Below are 22,841 nucleotides of genomic sequence, written 5' to 3'. Positions count from 1 at the left end.
ATCCCTAGTCCCACGGGGCGGGCAATGGCAGCTGGGAGATCTCCGTGCCCTCCGTGTCTCTCTCTGGGACCCTCCGGGCGCCCCGAGCACCAGGCTGGATCCCCCCGCCAATGGCGGGGAGAGACTCTCCCCGCGGGCTCAGGTGTGCAACTCCAAAGTCTCCCTCTGCGTTTAGGAGTAATTGCAGGGGGTTTAGGTAGGGTTCTGGTCACCTGTTTCCACCGTCGCTCCTCTGTTGTGTTCTCGCTCCTGCCCTAGACGTGCGTGGATCCTCTGGGGGCGTCTGTTGGAAGAAAGCCGCTTGCGGGTACCAGGCTGCCCGTCGGGGTCGGAGAGCCCTCACCTATTTCCACATCCTCCCGGAGGAAAGTCCATCCGCCTTCCGATGTATAGTCGCGTGGGTGTCTCAGACGTCCTGAGATGCTGTCTGGATATCCTTTGTCAAGCGATAAGTGTCCAAATAATTGTAGACTCGAAGGGCGAGAGACAAAGAGGACTACTCACGGCGCCATCTTGGCTCTTCTGCTTCTCTAAAATTTAATCCAGGGCTTTGGCTCCTCTTAATTCTCCCTCATTCCACCTTACCAGACCATGCCTCTCTTCACTTGTCTGTAGCTCATTCTCACTGAGGTCTCACTCACTTTCTGTGCCCAAATTTTACCCTTACTTCTTCACAAGTCTAATTTCACAATCAAGAATAGAAACCAAAAAATATAAAAGCTTTCACTCTTGGTGAGTATATTACTCAATGTCCTATCACTTATCTACTTCTACACTTTTTAACCAGACTGTCTCCTTAGAGAGAATGAAGAAGGAATACTATCTGTTTCCGCAAAGTGAAGCCCAGGACCCAAAGCAGAACTAGAAACAAGAATGATGACGATAAAGCTCAAGATTCCACTGGCCTGGGGGAAGCCATATGTACCACACTCCCATATGTGCCCTGTGACTGGCCAAAGATATCCTAAGCTCTATTTTAGCATTTTTTCAGTGTCTACAATGTGTGGTTTTTATCTTAATAAAGTCCATCTTTTTTCAAACCAATTGGGCTGATTACACAGAAACTAGTTATGCTTTAGCCCAACTTTACGGATGTAAATTTACTTTACTTAGCTCCAGCCCATTTATTCAGCCAACCAGGTAACATGGTATTTATCAGATTAAAGTGATTTGTTCAGTTGTTATATGCGCAAGTTCAGTTCATTCAATCCGGTATGAATAGAGTGCATCCTAGCCCTAGAGAGTTATTTTGCAAATACAAATTTATGACACAAGCTACCAAGAAATAGATCCACGCAAATCCATTCCTATCCCGCTAAAAAATAAACTTCAAAGTACATACTTTAATGGCAGTATGCCAGCAGCGTGTGACATCATCTTTGTATACAACAGGAATTGGTTACACAGCTCCATTCTGCAGTCTACAGAAGCCCTGAATAGGTACACATGCAAGCCAAAGAATCAGACTTATCTCCTGCATACAATATGTACTCTTTGTATAACACTGAAACACCTTCCTAAGTTAAGCCTTTTGAAATTTTTATCATTTATTATTTTCTATTTTAGAAATTTATGCCCATGTGTATAGCAGAATCCTATTAATGGCATATTGGACACAAGCATGCAGATTCTTACATTTATAAGGAACTTGTCCTTCTAACATACCCTAAGAACCAATTCACCTTAGATGGGTTGCAACTAGAATGGAGCAAAGTCATTTTAAAAGCCTGATGAATGCATAGGTCTGAAAACATTCCTCCAGTGTAATGTGGCTGCCGGTCTGTATTACGTTGATGTCTCAGTGATTAAATATTTTAGCCTCCAAGAAGCTCTTTTCTAAACGTTCAGTTGACTTGAAAGATTTACTAAAGCTTGCTTCAACTGCTATCCTAGAGAATTGTTAAAACAATATAATTGTCAAACTAGTGTATAGCTAATCCCATTTTTATTGTTAACATTTGCCACTGAAATTGCTCTCTAATTGTTTGTTTTGGAACAGACATAAAATATCATGACAGCAATATTTTGGCACATATTGGAAAATCTGCCATGAATAAAGATTTTCTTCCAATAAAATACCGTTTGCCTATATTACTTGGCATCAAAATGATTTATTAAAATAGGCCAAAACATAAACCACTGAAATAAAATGAAGAGAGATTAGAGATATAGCAAAATCTGAAGGCCGAGCCATCCAAATTCATACTTAACACACATTTAAAAGCAACTTCTACTCTTTGGAAAGTGGCAGAGGGAGAAAAAGAATGCCTTCTCTCCTGCTCATCCAGCAACTCTGCACTTGAACACCAAGCCACAGGGCTCCTTCGACCGCTGACATTCTTCAGGAATCCGCATTTATTAAGCTGATCCAGATTGCCTTAGTGCCACAGACCCTGAAGACTGTGTATAGGAATCCACTCAGCTCAATCCAATGCATGCTGCTGAACCTCCACTCTGCCCAACACAGCCGCGTGTTGACAATGAAAATGCAGTGTCCTCCCCAAGGTGGGCCCTGCCAGGGAAGCAGTGCCCAGCTGCTGTGACAGCTCCTTCTTGTAGGCAATCGGCTACCTGGCTTTCTCCACCACTTAGCCTGCCAAGAGTGGGAACACTTGTGGCTAGAGCTCAGGATTAAAAACATTCTGCCTGCTCTCTGCCCTGAATGTGGTGTTAGAACTCCTGGGCCCTTACATCAGACCTCTGAGACCAGCTCTGTCTTTTATGCTCCCTTCTCCACAGACCCTTTGGCTGATCTCAAAGCCTCGCTGAGGGAGACTTGCAGGGAACTCCAAGAATCCAGCTTTCAAGCTGTTCCAAATTTCCAGTACAATCCCATGACCTCAAGCCTGATTCTCTCCACGTCCTGACCCCACGGCTACTCAGCCTGCCTCCTCACTGCACACAGCCCCTGCAGCATAGGGGCTCCAAGGATATTTTTTATTTAAGTATAAGATACTATCTGATTTTGAAGAGTATAAATTATTTGCAAAGCCAGTAATACATGAAACAACCAGAGTATAAAGCCCTGCAGGATCTGGTCCCAAATGACCATTCCGCCTCACTCCCTATACTTCTCTATGGTCCCTGGTCCAGGCACATCTAAGTAGTCACCATCCCCCAAGTTGGAATGTCCCCTCTGCTCATGACAACTCCCTCAGGGCCCTGTCCAAAAGTGACATCTTCTGTGAGACTCCCCTCCCTGTGCTGAGCAGAGGCAGCCTCCTCCTCTCTCCCTACCAGCTCCTCCAATGCTCCTGTCCAGTCATGCTTACACATCACTCCGTCATGCCTGTGAATCCAGAGGGCCCAGATACCAGCCACCCTAGCAGAAGGCAGCATGTGCCTCCCGAAAAGGCAGTTACAATGGGAGACAGCTTTTTTTTTTCCAAGATAATAAAAATTACTTTCAATTGGTTATTGATTTAACCCATTTGATCCATACTTGGAACTCTTGGTTCTACCAGAGAACTCCAGAAATGTCTGCTTTTCTTAAGATTTGTACATGGCTATTTTGTACAAACAGGACATCAAATTTGGAATTCTGCTCCCTTCATCTTCACTTTCCTCGGGCCTGCAGGAAAGACGCAGAAACTGCGCGCAATTCTTGGTCATCAGAAGAGACAGGTTTGCTTTCTTTCTTTTATTTTTTTTACTTATTTTTATTTTTATTTTTTCATTTAGTAACATTGCTTTATAATATTATATAAATTTCAGGTGTACATTGTTATATATTTTGATTTCTGTGTAGATTACATCATGTTCACCACCCAAAAACTAATTAAGACTAATTACAATCCATCAACACACACATATTGCCTAATCACTCCCTTTGCCCTCATCCCTCCCCCAGCTTTGCTTTCTTAATGAAAAACACCTAGGTGAGGATGCACTGCCGCTGAGAGCACATCACATGAGGAACTCTAGAACAGAAGAAGGGAGCTGTAAAGCCAGTAATCAGAATTTAAGTGCATCAAACAGAAGCTGGAAAACAGTTATGGCCTGAGAGTAAAGAAAAAGTCATCAAGAAGTCACAGTGGACCACCAGCTGGATGAGTCAAATGGTGTGTTTTTTTTAACGGGTGGCTAGAAGACTCAAGCAGTAGCCAAGCCTGGTCCCACACAATCTTTTCATCATGTCCCGTTCTGATCAAATCATTGCTAGAAGCTTCTATATATACACTAGACACCACATAGGCTCTCGAAGTTAGGAACCAAACCTAACTGAAGAACATAATCTGTTTCCTTGAATGTGAGAACCTATCAGTTCTAAGAAGCACCATTATTTTATGAAGCACTAAGAAAGAAAAATGCACCAATTAAGCTGTAACATGGTTTCTTATTACTTAAAATTTTCCTTTTATTTTTATTGAAAGAGCTCTTTTAGACTTATTCAGACACACATTTTTATAATATCTCACTCGAGCACTTAAAAAAAAGAAAAAGAAAAGTGAAATAAATTGGTTAAGGCAATGACAACCAGGTCACCTGGCTGAAAGCAACTGTAAAATGCCACTGACTTGGAAAGTACATCCCAGTTTCAGAAATGTTAAAATCTGAAAAACATGTGTATCGTAGAATCAATAAAATACTATATTACATCTAGCTCGGTGACAAAAATTTAGAAAGGACAAGGTAATAGTTCACAGGATAACTGTACAATGACATTTCATTGATTAAAAATGTATTTATACAGAGAAAAAGTTGAGACGATTTGACTCAAGAAAGACAAAAGTGGAATGGGAATTTAATAATGTTCTTCAAGGACATCAAAGTCTTGTCCCCAAAAGCAGTTTTTGGTAAAGGAGGATAACCCACTTAGGTACAAGAGAACATTTCCTTGGCTAAGGGCACTCCATTGCTATAAGCACATCAATTTTCAGTCTAATTCTCAGATCTCTGTTTAGTACAAATAGGGATTTATCAGAAGTGAGAAAAGTCAACTCTGCATCCCATTTTATTCTCTACACATAGGAAGCATAGACCAAAGGTTTTCTTTAACACAATGTTTTCAGTTCTATTCTATGAATAGAAAAAATAGTGTATGGAAGCTAAGCTATTCTACATTCTGAAGAAGACAACTTTCTGCATAGGCATAAAACTGCTGATCTGATCCAGTGACTGCAAAGTCAGAGGGCTTCATACTGAACATCAGAAAATTCATACTGAAGCATAGCAATCATCATTCTGCCCTTCCTCCACAAACCAACCTCAGATAAAGTATTCTTGCTATATTAGATAACATAATGTTTAACTCAACAGAAATAAAATGCAAAGGATTTGTAAAGAGAGGGTCAGGTCACTAAACAGTGTCCCTATATAATTGCAGAGCTGGTCAAGACTCAGACAAGGAAAGTGAAGCCCAATAATGTTAAGCGAGATGATGAAGGACATACAATCCTTCTGGGCAGAGTTAGCATTAGAACCCAACGCAACATAGTCAAAACTCTAAAAATTTTTACATTTCACTTGAATCTCAGATGCACATTTCCTTTCTTACCAGAATTACTTCAAAAACGAGCGGGATCAGTTTGCTTTCTTCCACAAGTCTGTTAAAAAAATAAAAAGAGAACCACACATTAGATAACTCAGCTTCCCTGATATGGAGCACTGCAGCCCCATGTTTTATTGCCTAAATTCTGTGACTGAGAAACAGTATGATTAAATATTCATTTTTAAAACACTGAACTACACCTATTAACTACGAGAAATATGGGGCTGCTTTGCAAGTGACTATTAGCTTAGCCTTATTGATCTGTAGCAAGTAAAATCTCAAATAGATTGATATTACAAATGTAAAAATTAATTAAAATTCACAATTATACAGACCATCAAAATAGGCAATGCCAGTTGAAATAATGTGACCAACCCTCACTGCACAGTTAAATTATCAGCATGCCACACAGTAATCTCTCAGATAGGCCTCATTAGCTACCTTCTCAGCATTAATGAATTAATGTATAAGAATTTTTAACAATCTTTAAATTTTAAAAAAGTACACACCAATCCCCCAATAGACTCTGGGCACTTTCCCTCATCAAACCTAGCTACAAATTGTCATCGATTCCAACAGAAAATATTTCTCACGCAATTTAACAGAAAATAGCCTTGATTCAAAAGTAATAGTTTTTATTAAGAACAATACACCAATCTCTAAATATTCCTTTAGTCCAGGGGTCAGCAAAGCTTTTTCTGTAAAGGGGAAGACAGCAAATATTTTAGGCTGTGCAAGTCATACAAGTCCCTATGGCAACTACTTAACTCTGTCACTGTAATGTAAAAGCAGGTATAAATAAGACATACATGAATGGGCATGGCTGTGTTCCAATAAAATTTTATTTACAAAAACAGGCAGTGTGCCATATTTGCCCCACAAGCTATAATTTGCTGACTCTTGCTTTAGTTTTAAAAAAAAAATCAGATTCCTTGATTTTATTAGAATTTACTTTGTATGATAAACTACAGCACTTAAGACAAGCACGTTGCCTTCCTTGCAGGCATGCGCAGTTTATCTCACAGAAAATGCCAGGTGGATAGAAAGGGAATTTATCATCTGGCCTCCCTAGAGTTTGTTTGTCTATGATAATACCTTGATAAAAGAAAAGCCTATGAGACCAGCCAAAAAAAGATCACAGGGGTTACAAATATGTGTTAAGGGAAAGAGAGCTATAGAAAGAGTTCCCAAAGACTGAAGCACTAGGTATCTAACACAAATATATGTGATTATTTCTGTAGTTTCAGTGTATTAGGGGGAAAAGATTTTTGATTGCAAATATTAAATTCATTTACATTCTCTCACTTTCCTAGGCAATCGTAGGCTCAGATGTGAAGATGAAGCTCCTTATACCGTGCATGGGCAGGATTCAAGACCAAGCACAACTTCAAGCCAGAACATTCCCAATCTTCTTCCTTCACTTCCTGGATGTAAACCATCTCTTTTCCTAAACTGGTCTTTCTAAGTTTTTATGATATATACTCTTATTAGGCCCAGGCTGAAATAGCCAAGCACATACATCTCAGAGTTGCCCTAGCAACCAAAGCCAAGAAAGTCACAGGGACACAGACACCACTACTTCTCCAATGGGCCCTAGAAGTTACAGCTCCCTCTACTACAGTCTACTCCAACATTCAGATCCAGAAGCATCCACTCACAACACCAGTCCTTTCATGATAGTATTTTAAAATATATTCTATTATTAAGATATGACCACATAAACTACCTTAACTCATTCTTAAAAATTATGACTAGTTTTTCTTCAAGTCTCTTTGCATCATGAGCAGACTGGCCTGGACTACTCTTAAACGTCCTTTAACTCTAAATTCTAACACTCCAGTCCTTCCACTCTTCTGACTACAATCAACCATACCAATTTTTGATCTCTGATTTGGCTAACATAATTTAGAGCCACATCTGGTAAATAAAAAGGGAATTCAAGCTAAAGAACTTTTAGTTTAAAAAAAATTTTCTATGACATTTTCTGTGACTCATAAACTAACCTCAAATGTAATCCCAAAAGAACTCTAAAGCAAGCATGGAACAAGGGCAGCTGCAAACGTTTACAACCATCTAAGGCAGTGTTCTTCCAAACTGTGGGAAGGGATCAATGAGTGGGCAATGAGATGAGTTTACTGAGTATTGACTAGCATTTTCTTATTGAAAATAATAGAGAATATCCAAAGGTGTCACATGTAGTATCATTCTGTGACATTTTTGTTTCAGTGATAGGTCTGCATATGTGTACTGAGTAGTGATGTAAAATATATTTTTCTTACTATGGGTTGTAGATAAAACATCTGAAATTCACAGATTTTAGATTGCTTTGGAGACAATATTCATTTGTCCTATGTTCTTAAAATTTGATTTAAAAAAAATGGGTCTCCTTACTTTAAGCATCTCCTCTCATACCACCATAGGTCCAATTAGTGGCTCAGGTCTCAAATGATCAAGCCCTTCATGTACTCTGGGTAATGGAGCAATCCACTCGGAGCTCTCTTCCTTTGATTTGGGACTCTGGAGAGGATCTCCAGTGCTCAGGCCTCTTAGGCCAAGGAGGACGAGGCTTACCCCTAAAGAAAGTTGATGTGGCTGAATCTCAGGGAATTATTCAAGCAGAAAGTCTTAAATCATCATAGTAGACTTTGGAAAATCATGATGCAAAAGACTACCTTATTTTGGGGCTCTGTTGTGGTTGGCCACCACGATTTATTTAAACCACCAGTATCATTTTACTACAAGAGCCTGTTATATCCTAAAGTCTAAAAGAATGAAAATTTCTATGGTTTATGGACAGCCTGAAGGACAGGAAGTAAAGAGATTTATCTGAATTTTTTTAAACCACAAATAAACAAAAAAGAGATCTTTTTGAAATTATCCCTAATCTTCAAAGGATTGTGAAGATATTAACTACATCACAGTATACTTTTCTTCCTTTATGTTAGCCATCTAAGCACATTGGGCTTAAGTAATTCCAGATGAGTAAACTGAAATATACTACCCTTCCCAAATGCAGCTCCTGGGACCACTTTACCCTGGGTTTTTCATTTTGTTTTGTTTTGTTTCTCCTTAGCAGTGCACTTTAATGATAGCTTGTGTATCATTAAAGAGTTTTCCTCACTAGGTTTTGTTTTGGGAGATTCACTAGGATTTTGTATATCTGTGGTTTATATTATTAAAAAAGGAGGTGCTCTTTGAATTAGAGAACTTTGAATAAACTTATGAAAATCTTTAGGATACATTATTTGACATTCCTGTGCCCAAAGTAAATGTTGCTTTTAGCGCTGGGAAAGTTTTAAAAATTTATTTATTGATGCTCGATAGCTCAAGCACCAATGATACTATTTAAAACACCATGTATTTAAATTTTGATAACTACTTAGTTGAGATTTATCTATGTAGCTACAAGCACAAACTGATCTATAACAAGATTGTATCACAAAATGTGCTGTGATTACTAAAACAATTAAAATGTGTACTTTAAATAATAGGTCAACATTTTCAATGTAAGAAAGAACAACTTTTGAGGTAAAGTCATTATCAGTGGCCTATGGAACTATGATGCCTTGGTTTTCTGTTGCACAATTACATTCACATACATTGAAAATAAAGGCTAACTACAAAGTAAATATATCAATATTTAGATATAAATGACTAGCTGCAACTGAAACAAGAAAAGTAGGAATGGAGAGATTACCCCACTTCTGTTCAGAGAGCTACAGAAGTGGGTTGAGCTGAATTTCAAACCATTATTAACAATTTTTTTAATTTTCCTTTAAAACTTAAGACATTTAGGGATGCACCAAGAACAAGAATTAAAAGGAACTAGAGTCCTGCCCTGTTCTGCTCCACCATACTTCTATCCATTCAGAGAAAAGAGGAGCCCTGAGGAAGGTCAGAGAGAGAGAAGCAACGGAACTCTACATGCCCTGGGCTCAGTTTTACAGACAAAGAAAGGAGTCCCCAACAGTGATAAAACAGGTCTAATAAGACACCAGCTCCATGGAGCTGCACTGTATGGTTTTGCTTGTATGCAGCTTTTATCTACCTATGCAGGTAGAGACAATATGCACGAAGCTAGGACCAGAAGTTGAGACGTACAGTTGATCTTATCCATCAGGGACCCCATCCTCCCCACAGGGCTTCTCCATCCACTGTCTCCACATTTCAGGAATCCATCTTGTCATGCACATCTTGCTGAGTACTGGAGACTTTTTTCCTGGAAACTATCTCAATTTACGATTAATACTATTGAGCCCTTGCCATAGGCTAATCTTATAAACTCAAAATTCATGCCCTCAAACTCAGAGGCAAGTGGCTTAACAGATATATAAACAAATATAAAAAGAAAATTAAACTTCTATCAGAGATATATGCACAGGATATAAAGGAATAGACATGGGGAAAACCTAGTGAGCCCAGACTGGTGAGAAGAGGTGTCCAGGAGCATTGAAAGACAGTAGGAATTGGCCAGTCAGCGTGTGGAGGAGGCAGGTGTGCCTGTATGGAGAGGGTGGTAAGCATTCTGAGTAGTTAAAAGACAGTGTGAAAGATACAGCAGAACGATGTAGCTGTGAAGGTCATGCACGGAAGTGTTTTTTTTGATTTGTTTGTTTGCTTGTTTTTACCCTAAAGGTTATGGGGAGCCTCTGAAGGACTATAAGCAGAAGGATGGCAGCTGGATTTAATGTTCAAACTCCAATCTGACAGTAATGGGAAAAGTGAACTGGGGGAAGAGGTGCAGTCTAAAACATTACTACTCAAAGTGTGGTCTGCAGACTACAGCCAGCCTGCAAACTGTCACAGAGCTATTACAAGACAACTATGGAAATTTGAAAGACTAAGTTTGTATCTGTTAGATCTAATGACAAAAAATTTGAACTTTTAAAACATGGCAGTTTTAAAACATGACTCCACCAAAATATGGTGAAAAACAGGATATTTGCCTAGTCTTAAAGGACTTCCCCACAAGATACTTACAATGGAGAAACCTGGCAGGCACCACCTTAACCAACTGAGCACATTTCACATCGCCAGAAATGAGACATACAGATGTCATGTACACCCTGACATCGTGTACTGAGGAGGGCGCATCATCACTTCTGTGCACTCTACCCAAAAATGCATAACCTCAATCTAATTATGAATAAACATCAGACAACCCCATAAGGAGGGGCGTCTTACAAAATAACTACCCACTACACTTCAAAAGTGTTAGTGATGAAAGACAAGGAAAGATTAGGGAACTGTCCCAGATGGGAGGAGACTAATGAGATATGAGGACTAAATGCAACATGGGACCCTAGATTAGACCTGGGACCAGAAAAAAATATATATATATTAATGGAAAAACTGGTAAAATTGGAATAAGAACTGCAGATTAGTTAATAGTATTATGTCAATGTTAATTTCCTGGTTTTGATAACTGTACTGTGGCTATATAAGATATTAATATTAGTGGAAGCTGGATGAATGGCACATGGAAATTCTTTGTACTAATTTAACCACCTTTCTGTAAGGCTAAAATTATTTTGGAATTAAAAGGTTTTTTTAAAATAGCTCCCAGATTCTTTACCTCTCCTCCCCTTGAGTCTGGGCAGGTTTGTAACGACTTTAACCAAGAGAACAGCATGGAAGCAATACTATGTGATTTCTGCTTATACTCCACATGTCTTTTGTTTAATTTCACTTCTATAGTATTTTAGAAAATATTTATTCTGGTTATCTCTTGAAGGATAACAAACTACCCCAAACTTAGTGTTACAAAGCAATAACTACTTTAAGACACTTATGGATTCTGTGGGTCATGAATTTGGACAGGGCACAGTGGGGATGGCTTATCCATGTTGCCTGATGTTTGAGGTCTCAGCTGGGGAGACTCAAAGGCTGAGGGTGATTAGAACAGCTAGGGGCTGTGGTCATCCAAAGGCTGCTTCACTCACATTGGCACCTGGGCTGGGAGGACTCAGGAACACTCAGTTAATTCTCTTGGTCAGATGACCCTCTCCACATGGCTTGGCCTCTCACAGCATGGCAGCTGGGCCATGAGGGAGCGTTCCTAGAGAACCTGGCGGAAGCTGCATGGCCTTTTCTAACTGAGCCCTGGAATACACAGCATCACTTCCACTGCATTCTGAGTGGTTACAAACCAGTCATTCCAGTCAGCCCAGACTCAAGTGGAGTGGAAGCAGAGGGGCCTTCTTACAGGGGAGTGGCATGGTCATGTTACAGAAGAGCATGGGATGGGAGAGATTTTTGCAGCCATCTTTGTAAAACACCATCTGCTACAGTATTGTTCTGCCATACACTGAAATTTCAAAAACTGTTTCTTCAGCACAGTTTGAGGAGCACTGGTCTAGAACCAGACAGACTGGCTAATAGGCTACTACAGTGACCCAAAGGAGTCCTGACTGGGGCCTTATATTAGTTTTCTATTGCTGCATAGCAAATTATCACAAATTTAGTGGCTCAAAGCAACATCCATTTTTCAGCTCAAAGTTCTTTAGGTCAGATGTCCAGCTCTGCACGGCTGGGTTATCTGCTCAGCGTATCATAAATCTGGAAGCAAAGTGTCAGCTGGGCTATGTTCTCATTTGGAGGCTGCAGGTGGAGGGGGTACGTTTTCAGCCTCATTCTTACTGTTGACAGAATTTAGTTCCTTGCAGTTGTAGGCCTGAGGTCCCTATTTCCTTGCTAGCTGTCAGCCAGGGAACCCTCTCAGGTCCTGAAGGCCACTCACATTCCTTGCCACGTGGCCTCCTCCATCTCTGAAACTATCAATGGAGAATTTCCTCCATGTCGAATCTTCCTCAAACTTCAAATCTCTTTGACTTCACTGTCTCTGACCTCTAGACCATTTTCAAATGGCTCATATGATTAGTCAGGCCCACCCGGATGATCTCCATATTTTAAGGTGAACTAGTTTGGGACCTTAATGACATCTGCAATATCCCTTCACAGCAGCACTAAATTAGCATTTAATTGAACAACATCAGGGGCTGGGAATCGTGAAGGTCCTCTCAGGATTCTGCCCACCACAGGCCTGAACTTGTCGCCATTGCAATTCCATCTGACCCTCACCTCTGTTGAAAAAAAAAATCATATTTGATTCTTTGAATAAGCTGCTTCTGGCCAACTTGTGTACAAACTCAAATCGATGCTGGACATTTTTTAGCTTTCCAACAATACTGGTTAGGAGTTTTAGATTTCATATTTGTCATAACTGAGCAGTAGACTACAAACAAATCTTTTGCGTTTCTTATGGCTTACATAATTTACCAGTCTAGTGGAACAACAACAGCCATTTTAAATAAAAAATCTCTAACATCAAGCTGAATTTCAAATTATTGGTTCAGTGAATCAGCTTCCAAAAAGAAATGGCTTCATAATGTTTAGTTATGGCACGATATTATGTCTATCCTGAAAGCAAGAATATCTGTAACGTTTCTTCTTGAAATGTTTGCCCTTGCCGGCAGTGTCTGCTAATCCTCTTGCAGAGAACTGCAGAAGCCTTACCAATAAAGGTACACATGTAAAGAGTTATTTTTTCCCACACAAAAAGGACAGAGTTGAGATTTTAGCAGCTTTAGCACATGGAATTTCAGATGTGGTCATTTTACAAAGATCTATGGAGTCCTCCTTTCTGGCAGGCATTAAATGTCTTCCCTCAAGAAATTTACACCCCAGTGGGCACAAAGTATATGCAATATAAAAATAACTTAATCCAAGTTATAAAGCTGACTGCTTCATTTGCTGAGAAAGTCTTAGAATTAAGTTAGCATATGAGGCCATACCAGAATGCATCTCGGATGTACGCAAATCTCCCATTGCCTAAAATAGCACGAAAAAGATATGAATTTCAGTAAGAGATATTTGATTAGGTAAAAAGCAAGGGTTTTCCAATAGAAAGTAGACTTTAGGTGGAAATATAAGAACTTTATGTTACTTTAGCAACTTTGCAAAATGCTTTTCTACCTATTACCCCACTAGGTGCCCAATACAGCCGTGTGATAATCCCATCTGTTGAATGAAACAAGGCAACAGAATGTTTCTATCACAGAAAGTATGGAAGGTGAGAGGGAAGAGCTGTAGTCAAGAGGACCTCCATACAGTGTGTAGAGCTCATTTACAAGACATTTCTGACTCCTTCTAACTCCAGTTGCTACAATATGCCTGAAAGTCCCATTTTGTCCCGGGCTTTACATGAAGTGTCCCTGCACAGACAACAATACTCTTGGTAACCAGCCAAGGACTCTGACTCCTCCTTCCCACATCCTGCCTAGTGCTTTCTGTTCTGCCTGGGTCCCGATTCCTCAGTTTGTTTTTCTGAACGCTGTGGCTCTGCAGCTGGCCTCCTTTCTCTAACAATTCTTTGAATCCTTGGTGTTCTCCCCAAGACACAATTCTGTGTTGATCCCACAGCTCCACGCCTTGAACCTACAGGTAAGAAGCATGCTCATCCTTGCACCAGAGCTGGGAGGGAACTGAACAGAAAGAAATGCTCAGTAAGATAGAGGATTGGCAGGAACACAGACCACAGGCAAGTCCCTATGAGACCACTAGATTGTACATGTGGCCAGCATTTCCTTTCTCCTACAGACATGAGTCAAACACTAAGATAGAGGAATTGTATAAAAGATGTTTTTAAAATTCATTTCAATTTAATAAATCTGCTTATTTTCTATGGTCCCCTTTTTTCCTATCACTTAATGAGATGCATGAGATTTTTGTTTTGGAATCTACTCAAAGGCAGGCTAAGATTTCTCTCTCTTCCCTTTCATTCACTCAGTAAACATTCAACAAGAGCCTATTATGTGTCATGCACTGGGCTAAGTGAGAGCTACCCCAAGTACTGTTAGTGCTAGGATAGATGCCCATAAAGGTACAGATGGGACAAGAGAAACAGTCTTTTCTACCTGAGGGGCATAACAAAGGCTTCAGAGTGTAACCTGTAGTGACTACAGTAGTAAATACGGATCACACGGTTACTATGTGGAACACATGGTTCCCAGTGCTATAAATGTGCTAACTCACTGGACTCTAACGAATAAAAAGTAAAACCTTATAAGTTGGGTCTTATGATGATGATGATGACTAACATTTTTTTCCAGGTGAGAAAGGAAGGCACAAGAAATTGGTCAGGTGACAAGGAGTGGGGCTGAAATATAAACCCAAGCAGCTTAGATCAATGTCCATATTACACAGTATAGGTACTGCTTGAGCTGAGCTTTGAAAGAGGAGTAAGCTATTGACAGGCAGGGGATGGAGGAAGGGATAGGAAGGAAGGGAGGACAGGCAGGGATGAAATGTGTCCTGGGCAAAGGGAACAGCATGACACAAAGCAAAAACAGGATGGCTCATTAAGAGCAGTGAAAAGACAGGTTTACTGCATTAGTGGAAGAGATAAAGAGAAGGTAGCCAAAGATCAGGCTGGAGGAATAAAGCAGGGCAGATCACAAAAGATCTTGACAGCCAGGCTGAGGAGCTTGAACTTTTTCCTGTAGATCGGGCTGGTAAACTACACCTGCAGGCCAAACCCTGCCAGCCCCAGGATTTGTATGGCCCACAAGCTAAGAATGGTTGTTAGGTTTCTAAATAACTGAAAAAAATAAAAAAAAAATTATTTCATGACATATGAAAATTGCATGAAATTCAGATTTCTGTTTCCATAAATAAAGTGTTATTAGAACCCATTCTTTTACATACTGTCTACGGCTGCTTTTACACTACAATAGCAGAGTTGTGTAGCTGCAATAGAGACCACACAGCATGCAAGGCCGAAAATACTTATTATCTGGCTTTTACAGAAAAAGTTTGCTGAGTTAGCACATGTCCCCGCTCTAGGTGACTGGGCACCACTAAGGGGAGGATCAGGCAAAATGACGTCATTACCAGCTTTATATTTTTACAATGATTATTCAGGCTGCAGTTGAGGAGGATGGACTGAAAACAAAAAGGACTGGGAACAAGAAGACCAGTTAGCCGACGACTGCTCTCAAGACGAGATGATAAGAACCATAGCAGGAGCAAGCAGGAAAAGACAAAGATGAGAGAGATTAATGAGGTCACATCAACAAGATTGGAAAATCTATTGGAGCAGGAGAGAGAGAGGAGGGGAGAAATAGAGAATGACCCCGAGTGCTTGTTTTGTCCTACCTGGAGGCTGCCACCATGACCACCAGAAAACAATAAACATCACAGCAAGCAGTCTCATTCACAGAAGCTCCCTGTGCACTAAGGCACTGGGCTTAGTGCTTTAGCTTTCACATAATCCTTATCATGAGGTAAGAATGAGTAACCTTATTCTACAACGAAGAAAACTAACATTGAACCTTCCAAGGTAACACAGCTAATTAGTTTCAGAGCTCATGATCCTAACTGTTCTAAGATACTATACTAAATAATGCATCGAGGGGAAAAGCTAGTTTGGACAAGATGAATTAAGTTTGAAAAGAAGAGTGACAAGTGGGCTGAGGACAGAAACCAAAGGTACACCAACATACAAAGAGTCAGTAGGAAAAAGAAAGCTGGTGTCCTCCATGTTCATATGATGTAGGAAGCAAAGAGGTCAATGTGGGTGGAATAGAAGAGGGTCAAAAAGAACAGCTTAACACCATGCTCAACCTCCTTGATGTGCAGATCTTAGGTTCAGTCCCAATTCCTATAAGTTATGCTTTTACTAAACTGAGTAACTTTAGTGTCCCCAAGCTCATTTCAGGAGCTATTTCTAAGATCAATCCATCATAGCATATTATTAAGAGACAAAAATAGAGAGTGATGATCAACTTAAAACCACTAAGCAAAAGGCTACCTTACTAACCATGAAAACCATAAGATGGGTTATAAATTGCCATTAATGCTAATGTTTGATAAGAACCACCAGTCTCTGTGTGTGTATGTGCGTGCTTAACAAATTTATGGGTTTTGCCTGATTATAGAAAATAATTATTAAAAATCATAATAATTTTACACAGCTATTTATACAAAATCATTTATATAAAATGTATAAATACCGAAGCATAAAATATAATATTTTATTGAATGTTATATTTGGAGAAAACAGAAAAGCATTACAAAGAAAATATTATAACCCCAGCACTCCAAGAAAATCATTAATAAGTGCAGATGTATTATATACTTGTCTTTTTTCTATTCATATAGGACATAGGATCAACCTCATCTCTAAACTAAGAGCTACCATTTCTTGTGCATGTACTCTATGTCACTTGGACAGCCATGACTCACTCAGCGTCTAACAATCCTATGAGGTGAAGTCCATCTTACAGAGGAAGACACTGAAGCTCAGGCTAGTGAAGCAATCTGTTCAGTCACTTACAAAGCCAGTAATGGATCTGGGGATTAGAACTGGAATCCGTCTAATTTAAGAGCTTCTAAGATATACTATATCAGAATAGGAGGCGGAAGAAAAAGTTCAAATCATACCACATATATTGGGTTTTTTAACATATTAAAAAATTTCCCATGTCATTAAATATTCATTTAAAATATGAGTTCTTATACCTACATAGTTTTCTAACCTATAATGTATTTAACTCATCCTCTATTGATGGACCCTTGTTTTTCACTTTTTGCTAGCATGCATTAGAAAACAAATGTACCAGTTAAGGGATCACTTCAAATCCTCACTCAATTTTCCTGGCTCTGTGCTCCTGGGACAGTACATAAACTCTAAGCAATACTTTCTTCATGTATAACACCCCTGCCGACTGCACCGCAGGATGGTGAGGAGTAAAGAAGGGTGTGCGTGTGAAGCATCCAGCACTGGCTGGGACATTAAAAGCTCTATCTGAAGACAGATACTAGCTGTCTTTACTATTATTATTGCTGCTACTGCTTTAAATAATGTTTCAATGGACATTCTTGTATGTAAATATTTGTGTATATCTTTCACTATTTTCTTAGGACATATTTCTAGAAGTGGAATCAAAGGCTATATAAGGTTTAATACATACTGACAGTTTGCTTGTCACAAAGATGTACTGATTTATGAAAGTACACATTTCGCTAGACTCTCAAGAAGTGCTGTTTAAAAAAAAACTCTACCAATTTGATTTTATTATCTTAATGGAATTTTCTTTGATTACTAATGAGGGTTCCTCTTTTTCATGTTTATTGTTAGGAACGGCCTTTTCATGTCCTTTGTCCATTTTCCCTTTGGGCCTACCCTACTTTAGAATTTCCAGATACCTAACAGAGTCTGTCCCTAAAAGCTGACTGTTCTGTTTATTTTATAAACAGCTAAGTTAAGCTGGATTTATGACTCCAAGCAGAGGGAAGAAATGCACACACAGAAATGGTGCATTCTGAGGGTACAAGGTGTCTCAGAGGCATTTACCACATTGAAAGGCCATAGTTAGTCTACTTCACTGCCTGGGTTTTTTCCTATGTAATATGCTACAGCAAAGAATGCTAAACGATAACACATGTTCAAGATGGTAATAAAATGTGCCAAGGAAGTCACAGAACATTTGAAACTCTGACCACTGTTTAGTCTGGCAGCGCTCGTGCTCTTTAATTATATGACAAAGGCCCTGTCTGTACAGCAAACTCTGTAATATATTCTGACAAATAACTGTCATCACATAAAATCAAAAGACCTGATATGGAAGAGGATTTGGTGTTGAGACATGAGACATGAATTGGGAGTCTGTGCTTTATGCCTCACGTTACAGTCCATTCAGTTGGGCTTCCCTTTGTTCTACAGAGCTGACTGACAGTGACAGGTGTATGCAATATACTCAGAGACAATGCATGGCTTTATCAAGAGCAGACAAACAACAACAACAACGAGTTTGCAGCAGAAGTACTTTGCTAATTCTAAAATGGTAAATTACCTTAGTAAATCACCAAAAGGAAATCAAACATTACAAGAGAACTGTGATGCTAAGAGCTGCCAAATATTATCAAGGGATTGACTCTTTCAGACTTTAGAAGACACACTGATCATACCTAGAGATTTTGTTTAGCTCTGATTTCTACAGGTAGGATGCCATGAGCTGATGGTTTTGCTGGCTGTAATAACCAAACAAATAAAGGTTTCTGAACTATTTGATTTGTAAAGAGACCCAATAACCATACAAACACAAAATATAAGGGCACTATAGAAATGCTTTATTGCAAGACAATGTTATCTTTTCCCTTTTGCTATTATTTTCAGTGCTGCACATTTTAACACCATCAGAAGTAAAATAAATTTGTTTTACAAATACAAAACAACCAAAAGGCATTAACTGATGAGCTGAAAATCAAAGAAGCCAATAAGAAAAGTTAGAAACTCCCACTAAGAAAAGATAAATAGATATATCAGTCAAAACAAACATATTTTACACTAATATTATGGTCCAAGGCAATTGGTTCAACTGCCATCTTTATACATTCCTTAATGAACCAACACAACAAAGATATTAATCTGATGTTAAATAAACAAGTAATTTAAAGAATAGTCCTTTTAAATCCTGAAGATAATGATGCCTCTGGTGGTTGGATAAAGAAATGGAAAACTATTTATTACGGGAAAGGATAAAGTAGATTCTTTGATGCCACACCCTATATGTAGATGAGAAAGCAAGCGTTCCACTGAAGGATATCAATGTTTGGATGGCAATAGCCTATGAACGCTTGTGAAGGGTTGGGCTGTACCAGTGTCACCATGACTGCCATTGAGTCATAGGTACTGACACTCTCACCCTAGCATTGTCCAAAAGGAAGGTCTTATTTCCACTGGCACACAGGCTATTTATAGCTTTGAGCTCCCCACTGAACTGGCTGGAAAAGCTCACTGTGTACTCACTCATACAAAACGTCTGCACAAATCCCATAGAAAGGTTGCTCCATGCAACTGAATCATTTCTTAATAATGACCGGCGAATTGAGGACCCTATCACTGAACTAAGCCCAATGCTTAACTGCTCAGCAGGCTTGGAATCTAGCCCTAGAATTCACATCACATTCTGATAGCCCAGGCTAGACCTCCTACACTAAAATATCTATGGGATTTGAGCACTGCTGTTTTCACAATGCTTTCGTTTCATCTCCACAAGGGCCACAGAGTTTGTAAAATAGTCTCTGGCTCTGACTAGTGGCCCAGGAAGCCTAAGGCTCTCGACAGAAGAGCTGAGGAGGAGACGACCAGAGACCTACGGGCTGCACGCATGGCTCACTCAAGCTTCATGAGGAAAGACATGGAGAATCACAGCCCCAAAGTGTGGCTCAAGATGCATAAGTCTGAGCAAATAATGAGCAGGTGATAAAATATGGCCAAGGCCATAGCACACTTGAGATCTGACCACCGTTCTAGACATGTACATAGCAAGGAAACTGGATGACACCCACTTTGAGCAGGAGTTCAAGGAGGAAAGGTAGGAATGCTCCAATAATATATACAAAACTTAACTCCTAAAAATCACTGCCCCTGAAGCCTGGAAGACCCAGGCTAAAGTCTATCTCTAGAAAGGGTTCCAGAGAGACCTGAGAGACCCAAACAGCTAAGTCCCTCTGGCCTATCTGAAAGAGCTAAAAATAAACAGTAACTCTGAACATGCTTAAATAGTTTATCAAGAAAGATTTAACATAGTTTTCCAGAGGAAAAATAATTGTCTTAATTTTTTAAAAGCCAAGTGTAAAAGGAGGAACTCATAAAAATAACAACCACAGAAATACTTACCATGTTTACTATGTACTTATCTTAAGTAGGAAACAAAAGATAGTAACAAATGACAACAACTTGAAATAGAAATACATAACAACGAGGCTTTAGTACAGTGTTAGTATTGTTTTTATAAATATTCTAAAAATAGGAATATACAACATAGTTTCCAATTATCCAAATAAAAATTCCATACCTTGACCTCTCAACTCATTGACCTCATCACTTGTAAACTCTTTTCTTATCCCAGCCTCAGGCACCCAGTTTCTACACAGTTTTATTGACCACTGATTGTACCACTTCAAAAGCCTTACTTCCAAGCATTCCAAAGGGAGAAAACTACTTCCTAACTTCCCAGCTCAATTCCCCCTCCACACACGCTGGATTCTAACACTTCTCTCTTAAGGAATATTGTAGGGCATATCCCCAAGATGGCAAGGATATCAGTCTAGCAAGCCTCTACTCAACCTCCTGCTTCATCAGTTCCTATGAGATCAAGCGTCAGGAATCTGTTTTAGTAAAAGGACAGAAGTAAATACTTTTGGCTTTGCAGGCCATATGGACTCTTTCAAAACTACCCAGCTCTGTCCTTGTAATACAAAAGCAGCCTCAGGCGATAAATAAAATGAATAGGTGTGGCTGTGTTCTGACAATATCTTATTTCAAAAGCAGGTGGGCTGGATGTGGCCTGTAAGCTGTAGCTGACCAACCTCTGTACTAGATCATTCTCATCAACATAGAAACATCACTACAATACTGCTTATCTTAAAAAAAAAAAAAATTCTTTGACTGCATATCTCCCTCCAGCTCCCCATTTTTCAGCTATCCTTTACAGCAAAATTCTCTTTAGAGTTATTGAGGTTCCCTGTCTCCATCTCATCATTCCCTCCTCAATGAACTCTACCAGGTTTTGCGCTCACGTGCGACTGAAAATAACCCCTAAAGAAGTTATTCCTGTTGCCAACTACAATGGCTAATTCTTCATCCTCATCTTACTGACACTCTCACCAACGTTTGACACTAATATTATTCCCATCCTCTGAAAGTCCCTGAAAATCAGAGGCTTGCTTCTTTAATAACATGGCTAGCATTAACACAGCTAGTCAACTCCCTCACCTCTATCTTATATGTCACCTTCCCAAAGAAGCTCTGACCTCCCTCTCCAAAACAGCTTACCCCAGCCCATCATTCTCCATTCTCTAAGCCAGCTTTATTGTTCTTTATATCACTTATCACTAGCTGAAATAATGGTTTTTTAATTGATTTCTTTGTTTATTGTCTATTACCCCCATGTAATCATAAAATCCATGACAACTAGGACTGTGCCTGTTTTGTCCACCTGGGTGAATACAACTATTTGTGGAGTGACTCAATGAATGAATGAATGAATAATATTAACTTTCTTGCAGGTAGAAAAATATCAAAGCTGATTCTGCTCTGAAGTTCAATGATCCTACGGTGGAAATAAACTGCAAGGCTTCAAGAGACTCTGTGAAGAAGAAAAAAGCAGCAAATGAATTTTCTTGCAGGCAAATAAGGAAATACTTAAGGGGAAAACGTTAGGTAGCATTCTGTTAAAGATGATGATCTCTGAACTTCTATTTAAATACAGAAGGAAGGAAGTATAAAGTATTGTTGATTGTAGCCCCCAAAATACCAGGGCCACTCTGACCAAAGACTTCAACCAAATGCTGGCTTCTGATGCAACATGTAGTGACTGGCTCAAACGTGGGTACCATGTGACCAAAGAGACATCAGCACGTAGGGCTCTCTGCCAGGCCCTAGTTGGTACGCCATAAGGAAAGCTGTCACTGAACCCACACAAGTCAGAAAAGGAAAATAGAAATGACCCAGCCTGCAGTATATGGGGCTGCTATGAGATTACGGATTCAAAAGATTACATTGTTTTTGACAGCCAAGATGAACAGTCTCAATGGACCCAACAAGGACAGGCAATGAAATGTTTACCAACTCACCACGAACTTAGGGGAAATCTCTGTAATAGTAAACAAGATAAAGGAAGAAAACAGCACAAGTATTTACTACCACCTGTAGCAGGCAAAACTCACATAAGAGTTTTTTATTTCTGAAAACATAAATAACATCAAAACAGATTTAGGTCAATTACTGTTGATTTTCCTCACAAATCATTAAGGAAAATAGAATGCCTTAGGTCAAACTCCTAAGGTTTTAGATTGGTATCCTTCCATAATTCTATCAGAAACAGAATGCTAGGGTAGACGGAGCGAATTAACACTTACTCTATGAGTGCTTATGTCTAAAGGCTTACAGTAGCTCCTACATTAGGAGATGTGTTTTATCATGATGAACATAATGAGGAGGGGTTTCAACCCTGTCAGTGTGGTTTAAGTCATGAGCCGAAGAGAGTTCAAAACCTGGGAGGATGAGAGAAGGAAGAAGTTGAACCGAACCAGCAACCAGGTTCACATTACTAACCAGAACTGTACCAGGAGCTGCCACAGTGATGATAATCAAAGAGGAATGGGAGCAAGAACCTAATGATGATGGCAGAGGAAAACAAAGAAGAATCATCCTTTCGCTATTATCAGATCCACATGACACTGAAGATGACTATGTTGAAGAACCGGACTACTCTTATAAGTAAGCATGACACAATGAAACTTAAAACGGTTCAACTTCAAAGTCCATTGTCCACTTGGGTTT

The 22,841-nt window shown here is 39.5% G+C and overlaps 1 protein-coding gene across 8 annotated transcripts in view; it reads right to left on the bottom strand.

Moving 5' to 3' along the window:
• Nucleotides 1–22,841, bottom strand: part of ULK4 (unc-51 like kinase 4) — a 512,778-nt gene that overhangs the window by 281,088 nt on the left and 208,849 nt on the right. For all 8 annotated transcript variants that reach the window (XR_006885343.1, XM_046640226.1, XM_046640162.1 and 5 more), the window contains one exon: nucleotides 5,498–5,546. Coding sequence is in view for 7 of the 8 variants with exons in the window: in XM_046640226.1 (XP_046496182.1) it covers nucleotides 5,498–5,546 (49 nt within the window). In the remaining variant the exon portion in view is untranslated. The remainder of the gene's footprint in view (nucleotides 1–5,497; nucleotides 5,547–22,841) is intronic.

Source organism: Equus quagga, chromosome 1 (assembly GCF_021613505.1).
Source record: "Equus quagga isolate Etosha38 chromosome 1, UCLA_HA_Equagga_1.0, whole genome shotgun sequence".
NCBI lineage: Eukaryota > Metazoa > Chordata > Mammalia > Perissodactyla > Equidae > Equus > Equus quagga.
This window is presented reverse-complemented; position numbering and strand designations above follow the sequence as displayed.